Below are 12,213 nucleotides of genomic sequence, written 5' to 3'. Positions count from 1 at the left end.
ATCCAGTAGTTGTATTTCTTCTTTCTGTATTTTTTTTTTTTTGGAGGGGGTGGGGGGTAAATTAAATAAAGAAAGGTTGGTGATGATACAATGAACTATATAAGATTGAAAGAAGGATTTGAGAAATTGCGAATAGAAGAAGCCAAGAAGGTGAACATTTTACAGCTCATTTCACAGCTCATTTCAATACATGATGATTTAAAAATAGTAGAAGGGGATGTTATCTGTTGTTTTTGCCCGGTGGATAAATGTAGAGAAAGTGTTGCAATATTTGACTCATTGAGGCATACAATCATAACAGTGGGATACATCTGCAATGTCATTTGCTTGCCTACATTTATGCCTTATTTAGTTTGATCAAATCAGAAATTTGTTGAAGACCCTTGGATTTTCTTTACTTATCTCATTGCTGCAACTCTTTGCCATAACCTCTATTTTGGTATCTGATATTGTTATCTTTGAGCTGCACCAAGTGCAAAGCGTGGGCCTGTGCTAATATAAAATCATCTCCTGTAATTCACTGATATAAGTTTGTCTTTATTTGAGAATCTCACGAATCATCATTGCAAGGTGTCAAACACAGGTTATTCATCCACAAAGAAAGATTTAGTGACCCTGAATAAGATATTAATTTGGTGTGAAAAATATTTGATATGGATGCAATGCTTTATTCTTCTCTAACTAGTTACCGGTAGTAAATCACAAGTTTTCCCAAAATGTGCAAGTTTTTTCAAGGTATTTTTTAAGATGAATCATGATTGGAGCATTTTCTACTGTAATGAAGTAAAAAAAAAAATACATATTTTTTGTTCGAAGAATCAGGACATAGTACCATAGGTGCCAAAATAAATTATGAAGGAAGAAGGAAAAGAGAATGAGCTTGAAAGATATTAGTTCATGGTTTAGGTCTGTCTCGTGGTGCTTGAATGATTTGCATGTCATTCAATTGTATGGTATTCATTCTTAATATTGACAAGAATGTACTTTGCAATGGTGAAAACAAACTACTTATTACATGTTGGAAATATGCTCTGAGGTTACCAGTATTTTAATCTCATTCATATTTTATTTCTCAACATGCATGAATTGAAGAAGTGTCTGCTTATTTTAATTACAAAGTTGTTGATATTACCCTAGCGATGTCACAATGAAATTGTTCCACTCTTGTCTTGGAATTATATTCGCTCCTAATAATGTGTACAAGTGGGAAATTACTGTATTGCTAGTTTTGTGCAAATATATTATTAAGTACTACAGCATGTTATGTGAAAGTATTTTACTATGTAAGTTGTTTTGCTGCCTCATGTGTGAAATCTAATTCAGGAGAAGATTAAATGAATTAGAGGCATTTTCAGATTATTTCGATTAGAAATGATTTAATTCCTGTTGGCATTTAACGGACAGCGACACTGGCATTGTATTTCTTCAGCAGTATTATCCTTCACTTCAACGTGATGTATGAGGACCATGTTTGAGTGCCTTTTTAAGTAGTGATCCAATAACCTTCAGTATGTGAATGTACATTGTGTATTGTACTGCAAGCGCGTAGCTAGGATTTTATTTAGGAAGGTAGGAGTTTCTGCCCTGAAGCTTTGACGTTTCATTAAATTATTAGGGAAAGAAGACGATTCGTTGTACCGTTTTTGACTCTTACTCCTTGTCTGAATTTTCAAAAATAATATTGTGTCCTTCCCCTTAAGTGCAAGATATTTGTTTTAAGTAATGTAATTTATTTTTCACCATTGTTTCATGTTCAACCTAAGTATGCAAAGAGTTATGAAAGCGTGCAATTATGGTACATTTGCAATAAAATGTGGTGTCTTTGATGAGTATGATAAAAAGAATTAAGAACTCTAAAATGCAGTTCAGCATTACAATTATTTGATATGCAAATATTAAGTTACATTCAGTATGCAAGTTAAGATAATTTCTTCATTGCTTCTTTATTACATTGTAATTAATAGTTTTTTAATCAGTTTTGTGAATTGTTCAAGGTACAAGTTCCTAATGGTGGATAAGACAAGTATGACATTTGAGATGTTGGTTACTGTTTAAAAGAAAGATTTTTGACAAGGCCTTTGTAGGTATTCAGTTATGATTTACAAGATGATAGATATTCATAACTCATTGAACCAGTGTGAAAGATACTTTTGAAAATTCAAAAGAGAAATAAAGAGATTTAGTAGTTTGGTTTAAACTGTAAATTGCCTGGCAAACACAAGTTTGAGTATTAAATGATTTATTTACTTTAAAAAAATCATTTACTTGCCTGTGAGGTGGTGGAAATGAAGAGTGTTTATATGTCTAAATCGTAACAGAAAATAATAGCAACATCATTGGCTTTCCTGCATTCTTCTTTTAAGATAGGCAATATCCTTTTAATATTTCTTGTAGCTTACTCTCGTCTGTTAAAAACAAAAATCGGCAAAGACAGTTACTGTGGAGGAATAGGTCAAACCATAATCTAAAAGAATAGATGTTCTGATTTTTAGAATGAAGGTTTGAGAAGCTTTTGTTTTTTTATCTGTGCATATATACTGTTTTCTTCCTATGCTGAAGTGTACAAGCCAAATGATTAGATAGAATTGTGTGTTGTGTCTGCTTAAGATGATTAGCAATGCTGATGTATATGTTACCATGCCAAGTCTATGTATTCCAATGATGTGAGTCTATATGTCACCGCATTCTTATTTTTGCAATGAAATATATTGTATCCAAAACAAAAGTGCTTAAACATTGTTTACCTTTGTTTTATTCACGTTATGATGTTACTGAATAAGTAACAAACTTTATTATTTTGTTTCTTCTTTTAATGTAGGTTCACTATTTACATTGTATTTTTCACTAGTCAGAATTTCATTATATTTCACATCTATTGTTGCATTCTATACATAATAATTCTAAGAAGGGTTTAGACAATTTATTCCTGGGAGTTCAAATTGTTATAACACATAAGCATCCTTCCCATTTATTACAAAGTCTAATTTCACTCGGTCAACCTACGGTCTACAATGAAGTAAAGTGAATTGAATTTATTTTTACATCTCAATTTTAAAAACATGTATAAAGCATGAAAAAATATTTGTAAAAACAATTACACAGTACAAGCAAATATTAAAAGACGAAAGATTAATGTAAACGTGGTGGGGTCATATAAAGTTTGCTATAACTTGTAAACGTGGTCGCATTATCATGAAAACAAAACAAACATAAGAAAGGACAAAAATACAATAGTAAAACAAAGTAGCATGGAGAATGGTTTTTGATGTGTTGTATATTTTTCTGTAAAAGAGGTTCCTTGCATGTTATTGATCTTTATAAAAATGGGTTCAAGAATGTAGCCAATGAGAAGCGTCGAAATGGATCTACTGTGCGTGCATTAATGTTTACCATATGCACGGGGAGTGCATTTTGGTGATGACAACCGTCAATTTCTCGACTTTATACTCATATTGTAGACGCATCTTATAAAACAAATAATCCATGTTTTAGTTCGTGCATTAGTGATATGCACTGCACTCGGTTAAGTCATTATCTCGTTCATTATCCTACCGTTACTTAACCTGCGTTCAGTGCATATTCACTAATGCACTCGCAAATATGTATTTTTTTTTGTATAAGAATAGGAGGTACAACCATAATCAATAATCAAATTACCTCTTGTATATAATCATGAAAAATTTTCGGCAAGAGTTTTTCAGTATACAGAAACATAAAAAAAACCTTTTGTATTATTATGGAGATTATCCAGAGAGAGGTGTGGAAAGATCAGATTTTCGTAATTATCCCAACTATTCTTTTTTGTAACTTCAAATTATGTCATGGAAGTTTTAGTTTCTTATGAGCCACCGTGTTATATTGCACTCTTGAGGCAGGTATATGTTCAGTTGTTATTTTCTATAATCATACCTTTTCAGCGTCGGCTTTATGGACAGATAACCTTACTGATATTGTGTTTCGAGTGATATACTTATATTATAGTTGTGTACACATACGGCTCCAATAGGTAAATGGTGTTCACGTACTAGGACCTGTAAATTTTCAAGGACTTAACTCTGCAGTTCGCAACCGAAGTACAGTTTGTAATCTTCTTTAGATTGGACATGCCTGTCAGGTTTTAGATATCTGCCTTAAATTTCAAGGGGTAGAAAAGGAGATGCACGAAAAGAGGGATACAAAAGCATCAAATATATGAATGAGGTATGTATTGTGAATACATGAATAGTTTTGCTAATGTATCCGGAGTGCATTGATAGGAAAGATTAAGTCAAATATCTGTACCGCATATACAAAATTCATATCAGATATCTTTATATTCTGAAGTAAATTTTAATTCTAAAAACGATGTATTCCATATTTTGAGATGAAAAACAAGACTGAAAGGACCTGTAATTTTCAAGGACTTAACTCTGCAGTTCGCAACCGAAGAACAGTTTGTAATCTTCTTTAGATTGGACATGTCTTTCAGGTTTTAGATATCTGCCTTAAATTTCAAGGGGTAGAAAAGGAGATGCACGAAAAGAGGGATACAAAAGCATCAAATATATGAATGAGGTATGTATTGTGAATACATGAATAGTTTTGCTAATGTATCCGGAGTGCATTGATAGGAAAGATTAAGTCAAATTTCTGTACCGCATATACAAAATTCATATCAGATATCTTTATAAAAATAGATTTTTTTTCTTCTTCCTCGACATTCAAAAGCGATTTTTATGATATGGGAAAAAGATATTCTTTAAAAAAAATGCGGACTCCACCAAATTTAATGTCTGAAGTAATTCACTAGCTAATATATTCAAAAGCCAATTTTGAAATTAAACCGTTATACTCGAAAATACCGGCATGGTTTAGCAGTCAACTTTTATTGTCTTATAATCCATTATAATAGTGTCCTTTAAAGGCATCGTTTTACAATATTAAATCTGTGATGCATGGATCTACGTGTTACCATTGTCTGTGAAATGGTGTAAAATAAATATTGAAGCCGTAAAAAAATTGCGCTTCAAAATGATCATGAAGTGCCAAAGTAAAAATCTTTGAGTGACCGGTTTTACCATACTCATTTTCCACAGTAGACTAGTGTTATAAAAACCATTAGGAAAACGCACAATTTGATTTCGGTTTCCAATCATAAATATCTTGATAATCAGACGGGCGATCGGCTTGTAAAGTTCATGGGATTCTTGATTGACCTAAAGGTTTATAATTATCATTGCAGCATGAGCTAAATCCAGAATTTTGTTTCAGAATCTGAGGCAATGTTACTGGGTCACTTTAAGAAAGCAATCCTTGAGAAAAAGAAAGGTTGGCTTTAACAATTCAAAGAACGATCGAGGGAACACATTTTTTAAAAATCACAGTGACACTCTATTGAGCAGGCGTGGGGCCCAATTTTTTTCTTCTTTTTGCTCCCGAAATGCGCTCAGTGGGGTGGGGGGGGGGGGGGGGGGGGGGGGGGGGGGGTAATGAGCACATTTCTTTCGGGAGGCCCTCGAAAATTTGAAAATTTGCACCCCCCCCCCCTTGAGCGCCAGGGGGGGGGGGGGGGGCATCTCCCCAAAAAGGTAAAATTAACATGTTTTTACACGTTTTTTCTCAGGGGGGGGGGGGGGGTGGGATCCACTATTACACAGGAAAGGCATCGTACGATTGATCAGAAAAGACATACGCAAATTACCCCAGGTCTCATATCTCACTTTCTATAATTTCTCATAGCCGTTCATGCAGGAACTGGTGTTTAAAAAGCATGTATTCATTTCGACAGATGATATGATGTTACCGATGTCTTATAATGTCTTTCAACTCTTTGAATTGTGCTTCTGCTATTGCCCCGCTCTAATTGGTTCTGAAATATCTATATAAGCAGCTAAAAGCCAACCTCTTGTCAGTGAAACCAACGGGAGGAGACCATTTCTTTATTGAAGATAATATCTAAGTGCCTGGCAGTACCCCGCTCTAATTGGTTCTGAAATATCTTTATAAGCTAGAAGCCAACCTTTTGTCCGCGAAACCGACGGGAGGAGATCATTTCTTTATTAAAGATAATATCAAAGCGATGGGCGTTTCCTCAAATATTGTTTTAATTCTCTACCTTAATATGTAAAAAGGTTCATTTGGCTTTGCAAGCACCATATAGAAAGACATTGATTAGTTGATCATCTAGCTTAAAAGGATATCGGTTCGTATCTAAGAATCGCATTAAATTTTTTAGATACTTGTACTTTCATTCCATAATATTGCTGTATCATTTTTGCACAAAATGGAAACCAACTTTTCGAATTTTACTAGTGGAGGGCAGGTTGAATATGGAAGTCAATCGATGACCACTATTACATATCCAATCTACATTTCGATGGGTTTATTGGGCGTTTTCGGCAATGCACTCGTTCTCCTCGTCATCGTGGTCGTTCGTGATCTCCACGATGTCGCCAATGTCTTGATCGGCAATCAATCTTTGATTGATCTATTGACGTCTCTCCTTCTCTTAGCCAGCTTCGTCGCACCTCTACCGCCTCTACCAACCAACAACCCAACACTTTCCCGGTTCGTGTGTGCATTTTGGTACTCCGGGTATTCATTCTGGTCCCTGATCGTTGCTAGTTCGCTCAATCTAACCTTAATGACATTAGAGCGTTACTACGCCATCGTATTCCCTCTTCATTACCACAGTCGGACCAACTCAGCAAGATTCATCTGCCTTGTCGCTCTACCCTGGTTGTCTGGATTCGCCTATCACCAAGACCTCGTGTGGTTTACGAGGGTGGAACAAGATCAGTGCCTGGGGCTCCAGTTCCCGAACGATGCGACAAGAGCTGGTTTCGCTTTCGGCGCCGCGTTCCTGCAGTTTGTCTTGCCGCTCGCAGTCATGGTATTCGTGTACACCTCCATATCCATCAAGCTGAAGTCAACGGTGGAGGAAAAATTCAACAAGAGGGCCAGAAAGAACCGAGAATCGGAAAAATCCGTTTCGCAAAACCGTAAAACTCGACGCTTCGACCACCGAAGCCGTGCCCGAAGAAATGTACTAAAAGTAATGGTGACAGTTTCGGTTTTATTTCTTATTTGTTGGGTACCGAACCAGATTTTATATTTGGCATATTGTTTCGGGTATCCTCTGGATTTCAACGGCTTGATGACCAGCCTGTCTGTGTTGATTGCTTTCGGGAATATGTGGGTCAATCCCTTTATATATTCATTTCAATATCGAAGATTTCAGAAAGGTTTGAGGAAGGTATTTTGTCGATGGACAAAAGACAACAAGTCCACGAAATCAACTGGGGTTTTAAAAACAGTTTCTGCAATGGTTTGACATAAAAATGTTGACGCTCGATCATTATTTAATATCACATCCCAGTCACATCAATAAGATCGACACCAAACTGACCAATCAAACAACTTTATATACCTCACTTTAGAAATCTAGCCATCTGATTGATCGAAATTGGAGTCGTGATTTTAGCCATGCCCCGCCTACCAGTCAATAGTCTTTTTAATAGCGCCCTAGGGCACTTTTCAAAAGACTATTGACTGGTAAGCGGCATGGCCCTGGGAAGCGGGGGTGCTGGATTGCTGGAAACTGAATTCAGACAAGGACACGATACAACGAATCCTCTTCTTTCTCTAATAATAATATGAAACGTGAAAGCTTCCGCGCTTTGCGCGGGATGGGCTAAAATGAATTCAGACAAGGATTAAGAAACGAAAACAGTATAACGAATCGTCTTCTTTCTCTAATAATTTAATGAAACGTCAAAGCTTCCGCGCTTTGTGCGGGGCGAAACTGAAAATTCAGACAAGAATTAAGAGTAAAAAACAGTACAAAGAATCGTGTTCTTTCTCTAATAATTTAACGAAATGTCGAAGCTTCCGCGCTTCGCGCGGGAAGGGGGGGGGGGAGCTGAATTCAGACTAGGATTAAGATTCGAGAACGATACAACGATCGTCTTCTTTCTCTAATAATTTAATGAAACGTAAAAGCTTCGCGCGGGATAGGCGAAATGAATTCAGACAAGGATTAAGAGTAGAGAACGGTACTACAACGAAATTATTTATGAAACGTGAAAGCTTCCGCGCTTTGCGCGGAAGGGGGCTCAGGGGGGAGACTGAATTCAGACTAGGAATAAGAGTCGAGAACGATACCACGAAGCATCTTCTTTCTCTAATGATTTAATGAAACGTGAAAGCTTCCGCGCTTCGCGCGGGAGGGGGAAAACTGAATTCAGAATTCAGGATAAAGAGTCGAGAACGGTACAACGAAATTGTTTATGAATCTTGAAAGCTTCCGCGCTAGGGGAGAGACCAAATTCAGACAAGGATAAAGAGCCGAAAACAGTACAAAGAATCGTCTTCTTTCTCAATTTTAATGAAACGTCATTACTTCTGCGCTTCGCACAGGAGGGGCGAAACAAGAATTAAGAGTCGGTAACGGTACAACGAATCGTCTTCTTCCTCTAATAATTTAATGAAGTGTCAAAGCTTCCGCGCTACGCGCGGGAGACGGAAAACTGAAAAATAACTTAGTTCCTGGCCCCGGGTTAATAGTGTTAAATTTGTAGACATTGGGACATTGGAATTAATATACTTGTCGGTAATTGGTGGCTAGTTTTGTCGGTAATCGGTGGCCTCCACCCCCACCCCTACTGAAAAGGGTATAGCGATCGACGCCTCTGATAACAACACAGTTTATACACTCGAAATAATTTTTGCAAGTACTACTGGTGAAGTACCGGACCACCGTCTGTGTACATTGTGCAGCAACGAAGCATATGCAACGTCTCGAGACGTGACAGATCACTTTTCTCTAACTTCTAACTAATCAGAAGGCCTCGTTTTTTTTTCCAGGAAGTGCCTCTGGACATTAATGCGCCAAATGTGGCTCTCAAATTGCAAAAGATCCCTTCTCTTAGAGGGGGTAGGAGAAAGCAGTTTTACGTCATATTACTCAAGGAAGTGCCTACAAATGCGCCTAATTTGTGTGACATCCTTTTAAGGCAATGTGACGTCCAGCACTGATAAGCACTGATCCTTTATTAATTTATATATTAGCAATATTTGGTTATGCTGAGGAAAGCACAGAACTCTTCCCTCTTTTTTCTCGACCAGTTACGATATGTTTAGCAAAATTTGTCACTTAAAGATAACCCTCGTGGTACCGGTAATCGTATCCTTTAGTAAATATCTTATGTTTATTCAGATACCCTAATTTATATACAAACCTATTAACTGGGATCCACATAATACAAGCTTTGCTTTTTAGTAGACCCCCCCCCCCCCTCCCACTTTATTTAGCTTTTTTCAATGTATTTATCGTACTTATGATTGTATCCTTTGTTATAACTATTACCATGTACATTATGTTTCTATATTGTATGTTTAGTTATAATTATTACCACGTTTATTATGTTCAATTGTGTTATCTTCGATAAAATGGAAAATAAATAAACTTGAAACTTGAAATAAGAATGTAGTTTCGACTCACAAATTTCAGCTAAAACTAGAACTTTCAAAACAAATTTGTAGCACCTGCAAAAGATTACTAATATGAAAAGATATGTTGGAACTAGATAATCTTAATTCTTTTACTCGTGCGTGATTACATATAAGATACATTGAGCCAATTTACCTTTTCTACAATATTTTGAAATATGGTTTCTGAATCATCAGAAAGGATTTTGAAAACGAAATCTCCACAATTGTTGTTTTTACATAATATTGTCCTTTTGCCTCAGAAGTATTTGTTGTCACAATGGTGACAATGTTTTGGGATCCATACGAAATAAACTCATTATAAACTTAAAGGTTTTGACACGTGTGTATCATAATTTCTGGATAATATAGTACCGCTTATTCTAAGAATGATGGAATATACGGAACTTAGTTCATGACTTCTGTTGCACCCTTGTCGGGTAACCTGAAATATGACGATCCAAACTACAAACACTGAAGATATATTGGAATCCAGCATTTGCAAAGATATTATTTTGCTTTATTACATGTACAATTGTTGTTCAGTTACATTTAAACCATTTCTTGATTCTATTCATTTCTGCTTTAGCCGCCTTGCGGTATTGTCTGTTGGTGAGTGTAAAGATGATTCTTTTGGTCCAGGTGTTAAAGGTAAAGACCAGTATTGGAAACGCCCCAATTTCTAAAAATGAAATGGAAGCTCTCATTACCAATCATGTGAAAGAATATGTTTTTACTAATACATGATGATAAAAAATTTGCCGGGAAACCGCCTACTAATTCATATATTTGGTAAATTTGTTTCTCTCATGGTTTGTGAGAGATATAGGGTAGTCCCATATACATCTTTCTGTGTATAGTGCTTGTAACTTTACGAAGAATGGGCCAAATTTCTTATCATTTTGATGATTCCAGAACCTTCCAGATGCTAGATGCTAGATGATCAACCTTTTCTGATCGATTCCTCAACGTTTCTTTCACAATGCAATCGCTTGACCATAACTGGTCTTTACCTTTAAACGAGGCCAGCGTGTCTGCCATTACGAGTGCCCAGAGACCTAAACCATGTACTAATATATTTCAAGCTCATTCTCTTTTTCTCCTTCCTAAATAATTAATTCCAGCACCTTTGGGAACATAAAATATGTAATTTTACTTCAATACAGTAGAAAATGGTCCAATCATGATTCGTCTTAAAAAATACTTTGAAAAACTTGAAATTGCTCATTTTGGGCAAATTTGTGATTTACTAATTAGTTAGAGAAAAATAAAGCATTTCATGATCCATTAAAATATCTTTCACACCAAAACAATATCTTATTCAGAATCACTGAATCTTTCCTTGTGGATGAAAAACCTGTGTTTGACACCTTGCAATGATGATTCGTGAGATTTTCAAATGAAGAAAAGATTATATCAGTGAATTACAGTAGATGGTTTTATATTAGCAAAGGCCCACGCTTTGCACAAAAATAGAGTTTATGGCAAAGAGTCGCAGCAGTGAGAAAAGGAAAGAAAACCCAAGGGTCTTCAACAAATTTCTGATGATACACTCATTCTCATGTTCAATGTTGCAAATAGTTTTTGATCCTGTCAAGTTCGCTCCGAGCTGCATCGCGGAACTGCCTATTGGTCAAGACGAAGATGATTCCCTTCCACCAGGTACTGAACGCTATGGTCAAATCCACTGCAACGTTCGGCCAAAATGTTCTCTTAATGCTCGTCATGATAATGATATAGCGGGGGATTGCCACCACGGCACTACTCTCGATAACAACAAGTACCGTCCTGATGCATTTGAGGAGGCGATGCATCATCTGGTCATTTGCAGGGGCTTGCGGGGGAGAGGGCGCTTCATCTTCAGGCGTCTGTAGGTCATTTCGTGTTGCAATTGCTGCTGGAATTACCGCTGGGTGTAGCTTCCGTTCTGCCTTCAGTTTTTTCAGAGCTATGATAAGCAAAACGATATTTGCCATTACCACCATATCCGCACCAACTATTGCCACTATTGAAGAGTATACAGCATGGTTTGGCTTCAGTCCATAACTCACGAAACAGTAATCAAGTCTACCGATTGGATACTCGAGATTCAAGGCTGCAACCTGTACAGCGAAATAAATAAGCGTCAAGGTGATCGTAGCTAGAAGAACTAACATGACGGCTTTTACGGTTACATATCGTATATAGAGGAAGGGTTTCCATACCTTTAACAGACGATCAAAACTCCAGAGGGACATGTAGAGGTTGGAGAGTATGTATGTTGTGTTCAGCAGTATTGTACCATAGGCGCAGGCTGATCGCACCTTTACACCCGGAAAGGTTCGCAAAATTGATATGACGGTTAGAATAATGATTACGAATGTATCTGAGAACAAGAGGGCACGACAAATTAGTTTGGAATGCTCTTCAAAACCACAGTTGTCTCGGAGTAACACGACAAAGATGAAAGAATTACACAAGATGGCCAAAATCAGTTGTGGCGAAATAAAGTATACCCCGTTTTCCGACCAAAAAATCTCAAGGAAACCATGTACTTCGCTTGAATTCGACATGATCCCAATGGTTGACGTGGGAGCGATTGTGATTCTGCTCTGATTGATGCTGGCACTCGGTAGCTGTACGAGATGATGTTAATGGAGAGTTGAGTTTGAGTATGTGCTTAGCTCGAACCAATCATATCTACCTTGTTGTAATTAACTGTATGGAGCTATCCGCGATTATATTAGTGTATGTAGGTTCCAATCG

The 12,213-nt window shown here is 36.8% G+C and overlaps 1 protein-coding gene across 1 annotated transcript; it reads left to right on the top strand.

Moving 5' to 3' along the window:
* The first annotated feature begins 6,355 nt into the window (after positions 1–6,355).
* Positions 6,356–11,342, top strand: LOC105438065 (5-hydroxytryptamine receptor 1A-like). Its single transcript, XM_030992516.1, has 2 exons — positions 6,356–6,980; positions 11,050–11,342. Exons 1-2 carry the CDS (start codon positions 6,356–6,358, stop codon positions 11,340–11,342), a joined length of 918 nt encoding a protein of 305 aa, XP_030848376.1.
* The last annotated feature ends 871 nt before the right edge of the window (positions 11,343–12,213 follow it).

Source organism: Strongylocentrotus purpuratus, unplaced genomic scaffold (genome assembly GCF_000002235.5).
Source record: "Strongylocentrotus purpuratus isolate Spur 01 unplaced genomic scaffold, Spur_5.0 spur5_scaffold_2, whole genome shotgun sequence".
In the NCBI taxonomy this organism is placed as follows: domain Eukaryota; kingdom Metazoa; phylum Echinodermata; class Echinoidea; order Camarodonta; family Strongylocentrotidae; genus Strongylocentrotus; species Strongylocentrotus purpuratus.
Note: the sequence above shows the minus strand (reverse complement) of the source record. Positions and strands in the feature narration are given on the sequence as shown.

Coding starts and splice junctions, on each gene's coding strand:
- LOC105438065 (XM_030992516.1), top strand. CDS start 6,356: ATGGGTTTATTGGGCGTTTTCGGCAATGCACTCGTTCTCCTCGTCATC. Junction 6,981..11,049: donor AAAATCCGTTTCGCAAAACC/GTAAAACTCGAC, acceptor TGTTGCAAATAG/TTTTTGATCCTGTCAAGTTC.